Genomic DNA, 20,813 nt, shown 5'->3' with positions numbered 1-20,813 from the left:
TAACTGGATTTTGAATAAGAAAAATATATAAGTATAGAAAATGAAAAGAAATAATGTATTTGATCACATGTAAAATTAAAATTTCTACATATTAAATGTATACTGTAAAAATTAATGTAGGAGCTATTTTGCAACAGACAAGGACCTTATTTCTGTATATATGAGTAACAATCTGAAATAAGAGTAACAATCTGAAAATGTTTAAAAGCATTATAAATTTTAAAAGAATTACATAAGCCCAACAATATGATGAGATCATTTTTCATTAGTTTAGACATTTTCAAACAATATTAATATGAATCACATAGGGAAATATGTCACACATAACTATTGACTCGAACCTATCAGAATTATCTTTCTTAATATGAATCAGCAAATTACATAAATTAGTATTATTTAAGCTGATAATTTACTATGGAAAAAAGTAAACATGCTGTCAAAATTTATGTATGTGGGTTCTTATTACAGTGCTTCAAAAATTGAAAAATGTAAAGTAACAAAATAAGCAAATAATTTGTTTAGTAGAATGTGGTACTGTTATTCAGATACAATATTTCTGAAGAATACTTGGTGACATGAAAGTGCTCACTATAATTTAAGACAAAAAAGAACAAAATTGGATAGATATAATTGTATTTACGTTGTCAGAATTTTTCCTCTATATATTCTACACTACTAAGTGTGCAATAAATATACAGTGACAAGAAATAAACTTCATAAATGTACAATTCAATATTATAAGGGCACCAGTAATTAAAACCATGAATTGCAACTCTATAATTCAACAAGGAGCAATTTTTCCTTAACATGAAGTCACTAGGAGAATAGAACATTTCCCCAGAGATAATGGCTAATATGACCAGGAAATGCCCATATAATGAGTCTGCAGCATTAGACTGAATATTCAACCAGTATAAAAGAAAATTAGCTGGTCATTCCTTCCTGTTAACCTCCTAGTGATGTCTGGGAAAGTGTGAAAATCTGTATCTGGGATTCCCTATGAATCTTGATAGCCATCTATGCCAGTAAAGACATCCAAGCCAGCATGTGCAAGATTTTGACACATACCACATATGCATTCATGGTATGGAATGGAGGAGCTGCCAGCTGTACTTACATAAGCCCTTACTGATCCAGGTGCTCATCTTGTTGGAGAGATGGGGAAAGCAGTTCTTGACAAAATCCTCAAAGGTCACTGTTGCTAAGGCATTGATGCTGGCAGCCACTGTGCTACAGAAAAAGAAAAGCAAGAATATCACCCATATTCAAAGAAGCTTAGTTATATCAGCCTGTGCTGTCTTTCGGGTCTGATAGACCAGAAGAGCTTTTGTGAAACAGATACAGGCATCTCTACATCCTCAAAGAAACTATGTGGCCCTTTTGCTCATTCTTAAAAGCTTATTTAATGCAAATGCTTCCACAAATTTACAGAAGTCGTGTGTGTGTGTGTGTGTGTGTGTGTGTGTGTGTGTGTGTGTGTGTGAGAGAGAGAGACAGACAGAGAGAGAGACGACAGACAGACAGAGTACTCACATTTTGGCTGGAGTGAAGAAAGGTAGAAGTACCTATCATAGCCCTGTTGATGTAGTTGTCTAATGACTTATCTAGCCATTTAGTTGTACATCTGTTTATTCATTTTAGGTAGGCATCAAACAATGTGACATTGAACAACCAATGATACAAACGATTACAGTAGCAAAAGTGCAAAAGGGGAGGAATAAGGCTCTATGAAAGTAGCTTCTTTCAGAGACATAAATTGATAGTTGAAATTTTTTCCCTTCAGAATTAACTGATAAGGAAGACACTAAAGGAATTTGTGCAAAGTGGAGGAAAGCATAGTCGAAGATGAAAATACATATACATGACTTAAAATGGAAGAAAACTTGCTACCCAACACAACCCAAACCCACCACTGTGGCTGAAATGCAATCAAAACAGAAAAAGGAAGAGGAGATAAGACAGGGAAGTAGCAAACCCAAATTACCTTAAATTGCCTTAAAGCTCTGCAGTTCTTTTTGTGATTTTCCAATCAAATTTAGTTTTATTAGAAACAAAGCTGACTTAGGTGTCTGAACACTTGAAAGTTCTTTGCAGAATAGCATGAAAGCATATTTTCCATGATGCATGGACCAGGGATACGTTAACTACTCAAATCATTGTACCAAATTAATGCATTGTAAAAATCATAACCCAGAGATTCTATCCTCTAACCTACTTAACAAATCATTTCTGTTTTCACATTATCTGCCATGGATTTCAGAGCACAATCATACAGAAAATAAAAAAGAAGTATAATGTATACTAGAAAAAAAAGAAAACATTAAAAGTTAATGCTCGAAGAACTAGGGTGATATTATGGGCTCACACTTAGATATTCAAGAGGCTGAGATCTGAGGATCATGATTAGAAGCTAGCCTGGGCAGAGAAATCATTTGTGAGACATGCAGCTCAAATCAACCAGTACGCAGCATGAAACAGAAGTATAACGCTGATAGTAAGAAACCCTTCAGGAGGAAAAAGCCAAGGAAAATGAACAGCAGGCCCCGTTAGTCACAGACTCCCAACATGATACAATTCCTCCCAACACATCTAAAAAGTGAGCCACTGGTTCATGGACTGAAATTTCCAGAGATTGAAACAAAGATAAACCTTCTTTCACTGTCATTCATTTGCCTCAGACATTTTACTGTAGTGATAAAAAAGTAACTAATCCCAAGCTTTCTATAATAAGCGGAAAGGTCTAGATTTAGAGGCAAAATTAGGCCTATATCCTGCTTCAGTTTATGAACTAAGCGTGCAAAAGAAGTCTACTTGTTTCCGTGTCCTAACCTGCAAATTGACTCTAACATAATTAAACCTTCATTCTCCTATGCTGCATGACAACATACATAAGTAAAGAGCTCAGTAGATTAATTAACAAGCTTGAGTTATCAGTCCTTATCAGTAGCAGCAACATTTTGTCAATATACTAACCTTAGTGTTCCACTAAAGGCACTAGACACAAAAAGTCCTGGAAGTCCTGGCATAGTATCAAATATTTCCATAACAAAATATGGCATCAGCTAAGGATAAAAAATATGGAGAGGGAGAAAGAAAGAGAAAACTCAATATGTGAATAAATAAACAATGACTGACAGGTAGCCCTGAACATATTGTCTGTAAATAGAGTTTATAAAAACACATTTAATGTACTGTATTGGCATCCTGCTTATTTAACTCACCCTGGGAAACTAGAACAGAAGATATAAAGGCAGCAACTATCAACAGAGACATGAGTTCTACCCTTCTTTCCCTAGACATATCTGGCTTTAGAGCTGTGTTCAAGGACAAGCTGAGCCATCCTATTTCACATGCTCACTCCTCTTATTAGAACTCTGTGCTTGTTACATTACTCAGAAGTAAAAAAGCCAGGGCGTTGGAGTTATGGAAGCGGCCACAGGTCACATAAACACAATTTCAGTGATTCTTATCATTCTCTGATGAAATCAAAGAAATTCATACCTGGTCTGGTGCTGAGATAATTCCAGAAGTCCAGGGGTCACAATATTTGTAATAGGAGTACATGATTAAACCAGAGAAGACAGAACAGAATAAAATGATCCAGAGCCCCAATAAGTTGAAATACAAGGCACTAGAAAAAGGAAACAGGGGATGCTGGTAACTGCTGTGCCAAGCCATATTGTGGTCAGGTCATTAACAAAAACCATAGGAAAATGTTTTTGTTTTATATTTTTGTCATTCTTGAAGAACCATATTTAAACATATTTTATACTTTTTCTGTATTTATGTCGGGCTTTCAGTTTTAAAGTAATTAATGAGTTTGTATATGGTAACATTTTCTTGGGTTTTCTTTTTGCATAGCGACTCTTTTTCCCCTCAAAATCTCAAAACACATGGTAAATACAATTTTACATACCAATCACTTGTGTTATATAACTTTGAGCTTATTTTGCTTTAGTGTTATATGCCTACACTCCCAGCTACAGGGAGTTTCAAGGAGGAAATTCTCTTCAACACATAAGCTTGAGGCCAGCCTAGCAAGGCAGGAGAATCTGTCTTAAAAATAAAGGAAAAGGAAAAAAATATGAATAATCAAAAGGCTGGATGTAACAACCAATATTTCCTTCTTTTTCCAGATGACTCTTCTCTATAGACTTGCTTCAACTTAATCTCAAAGTAGTATTTTAAGTGAGGTTTAACCTCAACTGAATTTCAGGATCAAAATCACGTGTGTTTTAAAAGAATACAGCTGCTTGCTAAAGAGATGATCGTGTGTGTGTGTGTGTGTGTGTGTGTGTGTGTGTGTGTGTGTGTGATTCATCATAATATCTTTTATTGTAACAAGCTTTGAATATGTCAACAGTGATTGAAAGAATGATGGATAATGCATTCACTTCTTTCTTGAGTTATATATGTGTGTGTGTGTGTGTGTGTGTGGTAACTATAATTCTCAACTTATTGAATATTTAAATATATTCCAGTCATCTTATGAGTTATTCAGTGAAAATAAGAAGCAAAATACTGAAATCTTTTAAAATTATGTAAGTGTAAAGGAGTAGTCACAGTTACGCTTCTCTAAGCAAAGTTTGGGACAACATGACCAGGCCAGTGATGCTTCAGACTTGGGTACTAGCAGTGAAATGAAGCACCATTTGTGAAATAATGCAGAAATGCCTGTTGTGGAGCACTTGATAGCTTTGTTGCTTGAAGGAGCTAGCTACACAACTATGCTTCCTGCATTTCCTCTAATGCCAGCATTTCTAGTATGAATTGGAGAGGCCATAGCCATACCATATTTACTATACCACCATAGTACCTCCAACCTCTCCTCGGGAACTTGGAAACATGGGAAAATGAATATATTGAAGTAAATAGACCAAACCTGAATCTCTTAGCAGACAAACACAGGTTTCAGAAGAGGTCATGACTTGGTCAATTTGAAAATAAAAATGAACTTAATTGGAGCTTTTACTTGTAAATTAGAGAACACCAAAACTTAAGGCTAGCCAAACAGAAAATGGTAACCAATTTATTGTCCTAGGGACTTTTCAGCAGAAAGAACTAAATAAGGAAGCTGTTTAACTGCAACCAGTCAAGACAAATTCTTCTGCTTTACTTTTCAGTCCATGCTGTAAAATCCTTGCCCTGTGTGACTGCAGAGGTAACCTCAGTGGTTTGCAGCTGTATGATTCCTGAACTGGTGTTTACTCAAATAAACTAATTAAAAAGTGTATTGTGGGTTATGCATGGCAATGAATACCAGTAATTCCAGCTACCTGGGAGGCAAAGTTAGGGGTATATAGATCCAAGCCCAGGCCAGGCAAAAACACAAGGCACAGAATTAAACCACAATGGCTGGTAGTATCATTCAGTGGTAGAGCACCAGAGGCTCTAAGTTCAAACCCTTGAAACTCCCACTAATGCTGTCATATGCCTTCATTTACTCCAAGCAGTAAATAAAAATTAGACATTAAAATTTCTATGTCAACAAATAAAAATTAGTTATCTCATCATGTAAACTCTGAACAAGACTCAAATACTCTTCATCATTCCTTCTCTATCCACCATACTAGAGTTAATTGTAATCTCTTAACTAATGAATTCCAATTGCAAATAAAAGTAGACTTCAATTTAAGCTAGAGCTCTGCCACTTCTTTGTTGATAAAGGAATGTCTGTTTGCCTCAAGTGTTTGAAAGAGTGAAATAAATATCTCCATTTATCTCCCTTTCATATATATACCGCACCCCTAGGAACCATTTTTAAGAGTTCAAGAAAGTGGCCAAAAATGAAGTGCCTTTCTTAACCAATAACGTACAGTTTAGCCTGCTTTTCTGTTTTGCAAGAAATGCATCTCTGGATAGTTGATTGATTGACTCCATAGATTCCAAGCCATGTAAATGTTCCTCCCACTGAGATAGTCCAAAATGTGTGTCGTCGGAGGGGATCCACATCAAAACTACAGGACAGAAAGAAGGGAAAGAACAAAGGTACTGGTTAATACCTAGATAGCGTTTTGATGGATGAGGTTGTGTATTCACATCTTCATAAAACATGAAAAATTGACAAGGACGTACTCAGAGAGGTCTAGTCGGGATCCATTTCTGGCTTGCTCCCATACCTGGTGAATCCCACCAGCTTTTGCTGATCCTTGAATGAGAACTGATAAGAAGCCTGCAACCATGACGACCATCTGAAACGCATCTGTCCAGACCACCGCTTTCAGTCCTCCCTGAAACGGAGCAAACGCTAAGAATTCTTGAAAAATTAGGCCTGCAACCCTGCGATCCTTCTAACTGCAGACTGTTTCCTACTAAAGAAACCATCCGCTCATTATGCAGACAGTTAATGAGCTGTTATGTGCCAAGTGATGTGCTAAACAAAAGGCTAACATGGTAAGTCACAGAGACATGTCCCTCCTATGATGTCTCTGAGTGTATAATCTAATGGGAGAAGCAGATTATCAAGTGGTAATCAAACTACTTTAAATTGTGGAGAGTGATGAGTGTTACTGTGAGGACATGGTCTTAAAAGTGAGCACTAAGGGACAGGGAGTTTGACCTAGTGGTAGAGTGCTTGCCTAGCATGCATAAAGACCCGGGTTCGATTCCTCGGTACCACATATACAGAAAAAAAGCCGGAAGTGGTGCTGAGGCTTAAGTGGTAGAGCTCTAGCCTTGAGAAAATCCAAGGACAGTGCTCAGGCCCTGAGCTCAAGCCCAGGACTGGCAAAAAAAAAATTAAAAAAAAGTGAACACTAAGCTAATTCTAAAGGATGAAGAGGAATTTTCCATACACAGAGGACAAAAAGAGGGTTAAAATGGGATGGATGAAGGAAGGAGAATCATGAGTCCCCATGACATAAGAGAAGGCTGATGGGTACAGATGGAAAAGTGTGCAGAACCCAAAGGGTTGGTACATTTTCTGGAGATCAGCTAGATCCTAACAAGATGACCAAATTGATTTCTCAAGCATTAAAGGTGTCAAATGAGGACTGAAACATTTATTTTACTAGTAGTCTTGTTGTGTGGATAATCCATTTCAATGATATCGAAAATGAGATGTCAAAAGAATTCATCTGACTTTGTTCCAGTCACTTATGTCCAAGAAGACCAACAGATTGAAGCAGTTGTAGAAAGAAGTTGATAGAGTTGAAATGAATTCAAGAGACAAAAATTAAAACAATTCATCCTTCATTACATATGATCAGTAAGTCAAGAACTGAAATTAAGGGCAGTTACATTGAGGTGAATGAGCTGCAACCTGTGATAACGAATTCATATTGAGAACTAAAAAAGGTTGAAAATAAGAAAAAAACAAGAAAGAAATGTGCCATCTAGATATTCATGGAGAAATTAGATTTAATAGCTACCGAGTGGATAGTCAAATAAGCAGAGCTTTAGGAAACTGAATCTAGCAGTAGAAATCAGAACATAGTGATAACACATGAGCTTCACCTATCCTCTTTTGTCACCAAGAAACTTTAAAAATAAAAGAAAATTAAAACACACCAAGTAAAAACAGTAAGTTTATCCTTTGCAGTCTGAATCAAGTTTAGAAGTCTTGATCAGCATCCCCTGAAATCTCCACAAATTGTCCAAATGTAAAACTCTAGTCAAGAGCACATAGGCCAAAAAAATAAATAATAAATAAAAAGGAAAAGAAAGAAGCTACTACAGCATGCCACATATAGACCCCCTTCGGATAATAAAGCTGAGAAAAGAAAACAGGTGAAGATTAAGTAAATTGACATACCGAAAGAGTGTTTTGAAAATGAAGCAATTGGAAAATGAAAGGATATGCTATTTTTAACACTGAAAAATAGAACTATTCCAGTTCACTCCTCCAGAGTGTCAAGAACTTCTGTGAAAAGATGACAAGCTCTACCTTTAGTTTGAGAAGATCCTGGAGTCACCTCATCATCTATTTTTCTTTAAAATTAAAGTTTAACTTAAAATGAAACATTAAAGTTCTTGTTAAAGGCATGCTGATGATGTGGTTCCAATCCTATTTGGAAGAACAATAAATACCTTTCCTTCCTCCTCCTAGATAGTACTATCTTAATTTCCTTAAAAAATGTTAAACCTTTATAACTCAAATCTCAGCTTCAGGTTCTAGTAATATGAACAATATTAAAGGCTTCAGTTTTCAGGAACTATTTGATAGTAGTTATGAAAAATTGCAAAAACATGCATGGAAAGTCAGATTGTAATATTCATTAACTGTTATATGACTCCTACTCTCTCTCTCTCTCTCTCTCTCTCTCTCTCTCTCTCTCTCTCTCTCTCTCTCTCTCTCCCCACTCCTCCTATCTATGTAATCAGTCTGTGTTGTTTGGGGTTTATACTCACTTCCCCATTAAACTGTGAACCTTTAGATTGCAGGATTTATCTCTTAAAACCTCTTCCAATGCTTATTTCCCATATGCTGTGCATTCAAATGGGTTTCAAGTAAAGAGATTTGCGGGAATCCTATAGGTTAGATAAATAAGCCATCATTTTAGTGAGCTACCTCTAGCATGATTAAAGAAAAGAGAGATAAAACAAATGTGAGGTAAGATGCAAATACTGAAAGATTTTGAAGTATGGCTAAAAAGCTGCTTATTTAACTCGAATGAAAAGGCAGAAGAAAATGAGATGAGTAAAATTGCTTGGAGAAATGGTTGTTTTAGGAAGGCTGAGGCAGACATGGCATGTCAACAAGACTTCTGAGTTTCTTTGTCGTACTTTTTCTATGCTTATTTTCTTCTCCTGATGCTTAGATAAACAGAAGTTTTTTTTCTTTTTAACTTAAATTGTGTTTTTCTATTTTAATTGAATTATTTAAATGTGACTCCATAAAATTTAGCTAAGATTTTTTTTGATGATACTAGTGTTTGAACTCAAGGACTCTTGTTTGCTGGACTTGTTTATTGGTTCTCTATTATTAGGTTATGCCTCTAATCCTGATTTTTGCTGGTAATTTTCGAGATGAAATCTTTCAGACTTCTCTGCCCAAATAGGCTTTGAACCATGTTCTTCTAAATCTCTAACTCATAAACAGATAGTACTGTTGGTTTGAGCTACCTGGCTTACCATGTATATTTTCAGCAAAAGTTGAAGCAATGCCATAATCTCCCAAATTAAACTATTAAAAACCTTTTAAATTTATTTGTTATTTCTAATTTATATGATACTGCTTTACAATTTGGGGGAGGGTCATACTTTTTCCTAATCCCTAAATTATAAATAACAATAGATTATTGGCATCATTCATACCATAAATGAACATTTGATAAAAATATTAAGCTAGATACTCCATCCTTAGCAATTTTAAGTAGTTTGTGCTTAACTCTCCTTTATTCACCATCTTGCAATGTCAAAAAATGCTACCCATGGGAGACTTCAGTTTTCTGCTCATTGTCCCTCATGAGTCTAATGATGCTTTATTTTAAAATTCATTTTTGTTTTATCTATGAATTATTTTAAAGTCCTTAATTGGATTGCTACCCTGGAGAAGATTTATACTTTTTCCTTACAAGAATCAAAATGTCTCATGACACTTCAATCACTGTATTACAAGACACTCCCAGACTCAGCTGCTCTGTTCCACCATTGTACAGGGAGTATAACATAATTCTGCATGAACACCTGATCGCAAGTCAGTCCAAGCCTCCTGTCTGTCTCATGCCTTCCAAATTCTAGTTCTGATCATTTATCTGTTTAATCGACTTTATTATGCCATATTAGTTTTAACTTCATTCTAAGGGAAGACACTCTTATGGAGATTATAATATTTTGAGCAATATCAAAAATATATCAAAGAGTTGTTGTAACTAGCATCCAGATCTTCAATGGACAGGTATCTCAAATTAATTCATCTGTCAAACAGGATAAGGGTGAATGTAACAAGAGTCTATATTTATTTTAACTGTGACTCTAATGGGCTTGTGAGAATTTATAATAAGTGGGAATGGAATGGAAAAATAATGATAACATTTCACAAAGTGGTGATGGGGTGTGCAAATGTGTGAAAGGGTTATAAAATTAAATTGTAGGCTATTGTGACATATAACAAAGTACATCAAATATGATCATAAAGCTAAAAATACAGGGATATTCTGCAATATGTAAATGATTATCTTTTTCTTTTTAGTAAAGAAAGAGAATCCAACTGACTTGGAATCAGTGTTGAATTATTTACTACTTAAGTAGAAGCTGCAAAGTGTACAATGACTTGCAAGAATAAAAATCTTACTGGCCAAAGTAATTGTCGGATGACTATTTACCAATTGTATATTCAATCAATATCATAAAACATACTTGATTAAAAACTGAGTATATGTAAAATGTATGTAAAAGGCATGTGTAATATATTTCTATTAGTTTTACATTTTTAAGTAAAAATATTAGTTAAAAATTTTAAACTAGCAGGAATTTTTTTATTAATTTGATTCCACAAAAACATATAAAATAAGCTTCAAATAACACTTCAGATTTAAATATAATCTAAGCTTGTCTACAAATGAGAGATAAATGAGTTGTGTAATTCTCATATTTATAAAATACCAAATATATTCTTGCTCACTCCTACATGTATCTCTGTATTCTTTAAATAGACAATGAAACAAATCACTCCCTGTGGTTGATAAATATTTTTAGGAGCAAATATTGCATTGAGTGGCCTACTCTCTGAGCAAGAAGATAATGTTTTATTAAATTATCTCCTATTAGACAAGACTTCCTTCAATGATTTCTGAACCCAATTCTTACTAATAATTGATACTGAAAAGAATTTTAAATGGAAACAACAGCAACTCTTCAAGTATGATAGAAAAGCTGACCTAATTCTACATTAGAACAACAATTCCTCTAAATTTAGATGTCCTACTCTTAAAGATTTGTCTTATCGCATATTCAGAGATACTACTAAATATTTTTTTCACAGCTAGATACATACCAGGGTACAGTAGAATGTGCAAACAATTCCTGTTGCAAACACAGAGCCCCAGAGGTGGAACCCAGTCACTAAGAAAGGAGAAAAAGCATTAAGTTTCTCTGAGCAAGACTAGTCTGTTACCTTTATTTTCCAAGAAAATCCATAAATTTCATATCCTTGCATGTTTTTCTACAACTTTGCATATTCCATCTTTGGTAAAATGTTTTACGGTATTTTATGTTTGCTTAAACAACTTGGAATAATCTATAATAATGAGGAATCAGTACTTTTTACCATAAGAACACAGTCTAATTAGATTGAATATTAAGAACTTGAAATATGTTCAATGTCATTGCAAAAGTTATTTTCTTGTTTGTCTTCTTTCATTTTTGCTTCTAGAATTCTATTCAATGCATCAACTATATAAATTAATGTAATTATTACAACTTTTACTCTTGTGACCTGGCTTAGTGCTTGTGAATATAAAATACCCAAACTGCTATGAGTTTGCTGATAAAACAAAGCAAAACATGTCAAAAGATAATTTGAACTGCATGTTTACTAACACACACTTTTGGTGAGGCAAAATCAAGAAACAAACTGCATTACTTTCCAATGTTCAATGTATTTTACTCACGTTTCTGTAAATTGAGAATTTAGGAGCTAAAGAAGTGGCCTGAGGTCATAGAACATTGAAAACTCACCTTGATTGAGTGCCAGAGCTGGTGCATACACCACCACCCCTGTATAGAGAACCTAGGGTAGACACAAAAATGAATAAAAAGAGAAATTTAAAAAAACAAAAAGAAAACTCCTGGAATGTTTACTTTGTGATGCCTGTAGTGATTTATTTCTTTTAACTTTTTCAACAAACATTTCACTACCAGATACTATAATTTGAAGCTGTTCTCCAGTACAATTAGTTTCTATAGAAGATGGAATCACTAGGTAGGAAAAGAGGGTTGGAGTTTTTGAGATGTTGTGGTGATATGTCATAAACTTCTAAAGGATACCCTCCAAAAAACCTTGACATGAAGTTTTAGATGGACAGGTCCTCTCCAGTTTCCCCACTGAAAATCATTATGGACTCTGTTGATTTTATAAGAACCTACGCGGAACAGCAGCAGATGCACATTTCAGCCATTTTCTGAAATACTAAGTTTAGAGTGGCCATCCATGGAAAAGATCCGAGGAGACGAACCATTTGAAGATTAACAAGGAAGACCTACATAATGGGCATATCTTCTAGTCCTCAGAATTATAATTGTTATGCTGATAGCTTCAGGGTCAGAAATCATGTTATTCACAATGGAATGCCACTCTCTAGAGGTTCATGAGAGGGTTTCAAAAGGCAGATGCTGGTAGCGGGTCAAGAAGAGTTGCATTCCAACTTTCATGTTGCTCATATGGCATGAGTGGGAAATACACGAATTATGTGCCGGCAGCATACTTGTGGCATCATGAAGGTGCCCCAAGGCCTGGAGGGCATGGGGGCCATAACAAAGAAGATGATGTGTTGTTTTATGAGAATTATCACAAAGGAATGCATAGAAAAACAGAAACTCCCAGTTCAACTCAATTCAGACATGGTGATGCATGTCTGTAATCTAAGCATGTAGCATGTGGGCATATAAATATTCAGAACTTTAATCTCCCATGTACTGGGCTACATAGTGAGATTATATCTGGAAACACCTTAATTTCCACCACTGCAGCAGCCATGGTTCCTTACCGTCTGCACAATGTAAATGGCTGTTGCGGCCATGCGGACTGGTTTGTTGAATCGTAGTTGTAAGTACTAGAGGGAGCAAAGATAAAACAGGTACCGAGTTTTAGGTAAGGTTATTATAGTCCTTTTATTTCTTCTGTGCATATATACATATTTATAAATCTATACAAATATATGATTTAGATATACACATGCATGTAATTATCTTTAGCAAAGGAGTTGGCATTTAACAAAGCAGTTTTGGATTTAGGAGTTTATGGTATGTGTGTCCTTGAAAGCATTTGGGATAAAGGATGGGCTGCTAAAAGTCAAACATGTCAAAACCCAATCCTCCATCTTGCTTGTCCTAATGGTGAAAAGAAATGAGTGATTATTTTAATCCCGGCCTTCTGAGTTTCTGCCAAGAGGAAATTTAGGCTGTTGTACCTGTACTTTCTTTTCACATTTCTTCTATCCCTAATTTATGTCCTTTGTTTCCTCTTTTAGACTGCTACAGGCCTCTACACAATATTTATGATATTAAATCACACTGACTCCTCTATTCCATCAATCTGCAAACTGTGTCTGACACACTAACTCTTAAAATTGTTCTGATCATCATAAAACTTTTCTCCCTCACTATCATGGTTGACCTCCCCACAAAAAAGTACACCGCAAATTTGGTATTCCAAAACCTCTGATGTCTGACTATCCCTCTATGCTATACTGATCTATCTTCTTTCAATACACTACATTTACAGAATTATTCTCCACACGAAATCATGGACTGAAGTGGACCCTTGTTTGAAATGAACAACCCTTGGCTTTTCACATGAATCAATTTTTCATAAATTGCACTGTTAGATAACTTGTATTCTCAAGCAAAGGACCATCATATTTCCATGCAGGTTGGAATTCAGGGGATGCAATTTACTAAGTACCTGACCGAAGGAACCATAAAATATTCCCACAGAGGTAAAGGAAGTAAATGAAGAGTTGAGATTTCAAATGTAAAGCAGAAAGCAGTGCACAACTGGTGTTGAAGAATGATTTAGTTTCTACTGCATGCCAATGGGAAGGCATGTTTACTCCCATCAAACCATGCATTTCTCTCCCTAAAGTACATGCTACAAAGTATTCAATGGCCCTGATGACCAAGCACAGGGCTGGTAAGGTAGTCAGATCTTTGTGAGTAATTACTATGCAGAAGCCAGAGCTCAGTGCCACTTGAGGTTTCATCTAATGACAGTGACATATACATGCATATGAAATTATTGCCAACAGCCTTGTTCAGCCATGGTATAGGCCAGAACAACAAAAACTAAATGACCTGGATGCAACCTTCACTGGATTCTTTGAGAGAGGTCACTCCTAGAGTTCCCTTGTGGGAGTGAGTTCCAATTATTCTTTAATGATAACCTACTCTAATGTGCACCTATCATGACTTCCTTTCTTTCCAAGTCTGATTTTACAAATCAGGAAGTGTCCTGAGACCTGCATACTAGAATGCATAGATAGGTAAGAACTGAAGTCATTTTCCTCAAAGCCATTTCATTCAAACACTGATCTCTAAAGAGTAATAAGGATTCAAATATTATTTCTGGGGAAATTCATTGTGTCTACTTGATACAATGCAAAGTGATTCTTTGAAGTGTGTTTATATGACGTATGTCCATTTAATGAATGATAGGAACTCTTTTCCATCACACAACAAACCCATAATAATCAACAGAAAAAAAACATTCCATAGACAAGCCCTCACATCATCGTTAACCTAGACAAGCAAAGCTCTTACCAACATGTTGATGGTGGTCAGACAGATGGTCTCCAGGGGCCAACTAAAAACCTTTACTGTACTAAGGAGTTCTCTGCCAAATTGTTCATTTACAGAACTGTGAACAATTGCAATAGCTATATTGAGATATATAACTCAGGGTGATATGCTACCCTGTGATTAAAAGTGATAACAAAATTTGGTACCATCAATGAGGAAATGTAACAAAAATTAAGATATGTAGCATTGGCTTTAAGGACCGAGCTGTTCATGACATCTGGGAAAGCAGGGCCTATTCCTCAAGGCTGGACAAAATAATGCAGGAGTCAATGTTTGCTTTTTGTTGTTTTGTTTCTTTGCTTAACTTCTTAGTTCAGTGTCAGTTAATACAGTCATCTCTGTAACCTTAGAGAGGGGGAAATAAATGGTAGTGAAAAAAAAATTGTGTGAGGAGCCAGATGTCTGGAATTTTACCTTAAAAAATTTCTGATACTTCACTTGGTGAAACAAGCTCTACGTTTTTCTTGTCCTTGAATTGAGAGACTATTTCAGCTGCAAAAATTCTAAAACTAGTCAGTCATTCAATCATGATCAGCATTGATAAGTTTATAAGCTATGAAACAGTTCAAACAAAAATTCCACCGGGAAAAATTGCATGTTACATAATTAGTTTTCAAAGTTCTAGGGATGACATTTAGCACCATCATGCCACATTATTTCCCAGCTCTCCAACTTGATCCAGCTGAGGATATAACAACTCCTCCTCTCATGTTTCTCATGTTGGCATAAGCCCAATCAACATAAAACCATTCTTTATATTCCTTCCCTCCCACTCTATATGGCAAATTCATACAAGAATCCTGGCATCAGACAAGATAAAATAATTGCATTCACTGGGAAGTGGATGGAACTAGAGCAAATTATGTTGAATGAGATAAGCCAAGACCAAAGGAGCAAAAGGCATATGGTCTCCTTGATATGTGGATATTTGATCAAAAATTACAAGAGTGATGACTCAATACTCAGGTAGTCAAGGTCATTGACATGAATTTGGAAATATTAAAGTAACTATACAGACATATAAATCTATGATGGGATATATATTCTATAGGGATATTGTGGTATAGATACGTATCTATGTATCTATGACAAACTCTCAGCTTAATTTTTATATTGTTCTTAAATTTATGTGCCAGTGATTGCATATAGATTCCATTCTTGAATACTTGTTTGTTAAACTTGACATTTGAAATATAATGTAAAAAACATCAGTGTTAATGAAATTTTTAATTAAAAAAATCCTAGTTTCCAAATACCCACTTGAATTATCTCCCATTTTGTTATTACCTTATTGCTTTGATCATTAACAGTAGTATACCAGTAGACTCCCAGTGAAACCCCTGCACCTACAGTCTACAGTCTACTGTTGTAGCAGTACTACAATTTTCTAGAAAAAAATATATCTAAAATGTAAATTATGTTACATGGTTCCTGTACCCAATACCTACCTCACCTTGAGTGAAAAACTATATCTTGAGTAATCCTAAAAGTCCTCATAATATTGACAAAATCACTATCAGACCCTAAATAACCATTTCAGACAGTTTGTAGAGACCAGTGATGGGATTTGAACTCAAGGCCTTGCTCTTAACAGGCTGGCACACCACCACTGAACATACCTCTCGCTTTGCTTTTCATGATTATTTGTAGGATGGGATTTGGACTAAGGAATAGGCCTGAACCATGGCTCACCTATTTTCTAGACTTTTCTTGTTAGTTACAATAACAGGCATGCACACCTTCCCTCCAGGAGATAGATTCGCACGAAATTTCCTCTGTAGGTTATCCTAGAACCAACACCCTCCAAATTGCGTCTTCCCTTGTGCACAATCATAGGATGAGAAGGAATCTTTTTAAATTTAATTTTTATTGTAAAGGGGATGAACAGAGAGGCTATTTTTATGTAAGTCAGGTAATGAATATTTTTTTGAACAGTGTCACCCCTCCCTTATTTTCTCTGTTTTTCCCTCTTTCAACTCTCCTATGCCAAGTTGTATAGTTCATTTCCAACATAGGGTCTAGTGAATTAGTGTACCTTTTGTCCCACCTTTTCTTTGCTTCCCCTTCTACTCTCCAAAATCAGATAAATTTACATACATGACAAAGGATAGAGCAGTCAAAAACAGTGACAAAGGGGTAAAAAAAGGAAAAAAAGTGGGGGGTGGAGAGAAGGAACCACAAAAAGTACATTTAACAAAAAAAAAGACCAAAAAAAACCTCTTTACAAATAATTCTGCACAAGCTAGCCTTGAATAATTATGCTCTCATTCACAGCCTTCCAAGTGGCTAGAATCACAGATGTCTGGATGTTTTACATTTTATGATACCATTTGCTTTGCTGAAATAGTATTCAGTATCTCTTTTTTGTTGCTTTGTGTTTTATTTTCTTTTTGTCAATCCTGAGTAAATTCAGAGCTGGGGCATTGACCTTGAACTTTTTAACTCAAAGGTGAGTGCTCTTTCACTTGAGCCACAGCTCCACTTCTGACTTTAGGTACATAACTGGAGATAGATGACTCATGGATTTTCTTGCCCGGGTTGTCTTTGAATTATGATTCTCAGATGTCAGCATTCTGAATAGCTAGGATTACAGGCATGGTGAACAGGCATATGGTTTCATTACCATTATCTTATAACTAAACACCAAATTTGTTAAAATATAAATATGGTTAGAAAAAGACCACAAAACATAATGTAAGGGAAAAAGGAAAAAATTAAAGGAACTTACAAAAATGCTGAGAAGTCATACTTAAGTGATAATATATGCATTATAATAGACTGAAAAATAGTAAGTAGTTCAAAAGTCATCTTGTCTAATATGTTCCAGAAAAATGAGATTTTCATTTATAAACTTATGCTAATAGCAACAGTCTATATTTGTCACTGGATGGAAAAGAAAAGAAGAAAATAATCTTAACTGATGTGAAAATATCATGAGGAGACTCATTATAAACTGTCCAAGAAGAGATAACAAAAATGTTTGATATTACAAATGAGTAAATTCTAATTTCTAGCTTAGAGGTGAGAGCAATTCCTGTGCTTTGATGTGGAACACAGCAGTGATGACATAATACAGATGGCATAACGAGGTCTTCAAGTTCCACTGCATAACAGCAAAGCATGTAACCATTTGTCTATTTGTCTATTTCTATATAACACTCATTCCCAAAGGGATGGTCTCAAAAACCTAAGAATGAATATTTTGTATAACTCTGAAGTTTTCCAGCAGCTCTTCTACTCATTTCATCAGGGGCAACAGTTGGCTGCAGTCAAGTAGAAGATGACCTGAATGAGGATGACCTGGCAGAGTGTTGATTGTTAGCTAGTATATTTCCTTTCATCTGCCAACTCAGGCTGCAGAGGCTGCACAGCTGTGCTAGCTTCCTTACACAGCAGTACCAGGACAGCATTCTCAGAGAACAAACACAGAAAGAACCTGCTGATGAGGCCTGTACTCCAAAGTCACATTGTTTTTTAATGACATTCCATTCATCCAAAGCAAATCACAGAGTCAGTCTAGGTTCAAGAAGGGAGGAGCACTACTGTACCTATTGAAAGGCATATCTTTGAATTTAGAAAGACTGATGAGAAATGAATTCAACGTGCTCTAGAGTACTACAAATATGAACATGGCAACTAATGATTCCAACAATACAATCTCTGACATAGGAGAAACAGCAATGTTTATCCTTACGACTATCCTTTGAGACAGACTTTATTATTATCATTATTTCACACAGATTAAAACCATAATAAAAATTCAAAAAATCATAGTAAAAACAGATAATGAAAATTGATAAAAAAAAACAGAGAGAAGGAATGCTAGCTTGGGCAGAGAATGTATACAGCTAATTGGGGATGGTCAAGTAAAACTTGCATGACAACAGAACATTTAAGTAGAAAGCAAACAATTAAGTCAGAACAACTCCTAGGATGAAGGAATAGGATACCCAGGTCTTCAGGTAGGAATGTAAATGGCAGGTTAAGAGATAGCAAAGCAGTTGGTATGTTGGGGAAGAGTGAACAAAGGGGAGAATGGTAAGAAAAAGTGAGACCTACATGCTGGGTAGGTCCAGTTTATTGAATATCTGCTACCCTTATGGATATATGCGAAGGTATCTGGTTGTTATAGTAAGTTCCATTGATGTTGAAGCTTAGCAAACAGGGAGCAGAGATAACAGATGGCTTGAAATGTATAGGACACATAAAATCATTGAAATGTTGCTCTGCAGTCCTCTATTATTACATACTATTTACTACCTACTAATAAATTCTAAAAGGTTATATTATGGTACAGGGCTTGAAAAATATCATCAAATTTCTTCCTTCTTCATTGTAGGACATAATAATAGAATTAATAACTCAAGAAAAGATCTCCATAGTTAGATTACCTGAGAAACTCTCACTGGAGAGATGGATGATATTGAGCAAGTTAATTCTATGTACCTCTCACTTTTAGTCTGTATTATCTGGGAACAATGACAATGATGGATAAGTTGAAGGTTGTTTGAAGGGCAAGTGAGTTAGTACATGCGAAATGCTCACAGAAGCATTTAGCAAATGGTTAGATATTGCATCACATTGCTCTGATGATTTTAGGCATTACCCTTGCAATTACCCTTCTCTTCAGCAAGCTCTATGAAGACAGCTTTTATGCTGTGTTTCCAGAGCCTAACAGAGTTGCCTAGAACATAGTAAATGCAGAAGGAATATTTATTGAAGGAATTCCCGTAAAAATGATATAACGTATTTGGGTAGTTTCTTCCAACTTAAAAGAACCTCTCATGAAAAAATGAATTATTATATTTTACATAGAAATCAATGCTGAGAAATGATAAATAGCATCAGGTAAGCTGCTCCTTTGATATTGGGAATCAATCCCATCTGTTCGAGCTTTAAGTTATTTCTCTGTGTCATTTGTTCCTATTCTCTCACACTTGGAGAATTTTTTTGTTTAGTTTTCATTTGCGTGTTTGTTTGTTTTGGTTATTCTGTGATTTGAACTCTAGTCCTTGGACTTATTAGGTTGATACTCTACCACTGAGTCACATCTTTATCACCTTTTCTTTATTTTAGCAGTATTTGTATCACTTTCTAGCTAGAAGAGTAGGCACATGCTATTACTTCTAACTGTTCATCAAGAAAAGAGTTTCTTCAATTTTTCTTCTCAGGGTGACCTCCAACCATAATCTCAAACATTTCACACTGCCAAGTAGCTGGCATTACAACCATAAGCCATATGTGCCTGGCTAAATAATCCTTTTTAAACATATATGATTTTGTTATAACCAAAAGCCAGTAGTTACAGCTTTGTCTCCCCAGCTCCCATGACACGTAATGCCTTGAACATCAGTGAATTTTCTTCCACTCCTAGACTTTATTGCCAAGATAATCTATATTAATAGAGGGAATCTTTTCTTTTAAAAAGGTCTTCAAGGGGCTGGGAGTTTGGCCTAATGGTAAGAGTGCTTGCCTAGCATGCACAAAGGCCCGGGTTCCATTCCTTGGTACCACACACATAGAAAAAAGCCGGAAGTGGTAGAGCTCTAACCTTGAGAAAGTCCAAGGACAGTGCTCAGGCCTTGAGCTCAAGTCCAGGACTGGCAAAAAAAAAAAATGTATTCAAATGGAGTGAACATAGCATCCCTGGTTGAAAGAGAAAAGAAATAAGTTTCCTTACCTCATAGGTGCTGGTGATGCCAGATCTGTAGAACACAGGGATAAAAAGCTCAGATGTAAATGTGACAACAAAGAAATATGCAATGCCGAAAAATAAGAAGGATGCCCCAAAGCGGTAGACCTCAGCAGGACTTCCCAGGACAGTCACAGCGGACATGAAGCTGGCTGTCAGGGACAAGGCTACAGGGCCAAAACTCATTTGCCTTCCTCCTACCAGGAACTCTCCAGAGGTTGCCTTTTTTCTTTCCTTAATGGCAAAAAACACGCCAATTCCAGAGGAAATAACAAAGAGGGCTGCAAATACAACATAATCCCAAACTGAAAAGCTCTTCATTTCTAGGCTGGGAAGTATTTGAACACAGAAAGTTGTTTCCAATCAGTTCTTAGTAAAAGGATGGTCTCCAGATGCAAAACTTAGAACAGCCACGGCTTTACTTTGGAGTACTGGAATTTTCTGAGGATGAGGAGGTTGCGTATAGATCTTCAGACATCAAGAGGGTACCAGGAATTAATGATAATAAAAACAAACAAACAACACCAACAAAAACCACGGTGGATGGTGCTAGTACAAGAGATGAATACTTGAAAATCTGACCCTGGACAAGAACTATCTACTCCTCTCCTGAAGTAGAAACCATGGCGAAGATATAGCATAGGTCTTCTGAAATTAATTAACT

General features: G+C 35.8%; 1 protein-coding gene across 1 annotated transcript in view; it reads right to left on the bottom strand.

Annotated features, from left to right (window-relative positions):
• Window positions 1-20,488, bottom strand: part of Slc5a12 (solute carrier family 5 member 12) — a 35,187-nt gene extending 14,699 nt beyond the window's left edge. The window contains exons 1-9 of the mRNA XM_090348935.1: window positions 20,138-20,488; window positions 12,648-12,713; window positions 11,620-11,671; window positions 10,937-11,004; window positions 6,076-6,230; window positions 5,817-5,957; window positions 3,502-3,631; window positions 2,974-3,062; window positions 1,118-1,230 (exon numbers count right to left, since the gene is read on the bottom strand). Of these exons, the coding sequence (XP_090205061.1) occupies window positions 1,118-1,230; window positions 2,974-3,062; window positions 3,502-3,631; window positions 5,817-5,957; window positions 6,076-6,230; window positions 10,937-11,004; window positions 11,620-11,671; window positions 12,648-12,713; window positions 20,138-20,470 (1,147 nt within the window). The 5' untranslated portion in view covers window positions 20,471-20,488. The remainder of the gene's footprint in view (window positions 1-1,117; window positions 1,231-2,973; window positions 3,063-3,501; window positions 3,632-5,816; window positions 5,958-6,075; window positions 6,231-10,936; window positions 11,005-11,619; window positions 11,672-12,647; window positions 12,714-20,137) is intronic.
• Between the last annotated feature and the right edge of the window lie 325 nt (window positions 20,489-20,813).

The sequence above is a fragment of the Megascapheus bottae genome, chromosome 16 (assembly GCF_031878675.1).
Source record: "Megascapheus bottae isolate mThoBot1 chromosome 16, mThoBot2.hap1, whole genome shotgun sequence".
Lineage (NCBI taxonomy): Eukaryota > Metazoa > Chordata > Mammalia > Rodentia > Geomyidae > Megascapheus > Megascapheus bottae.
This window is presented reverse-complemented; position numbering and strand designations above follow the sequence as displayed.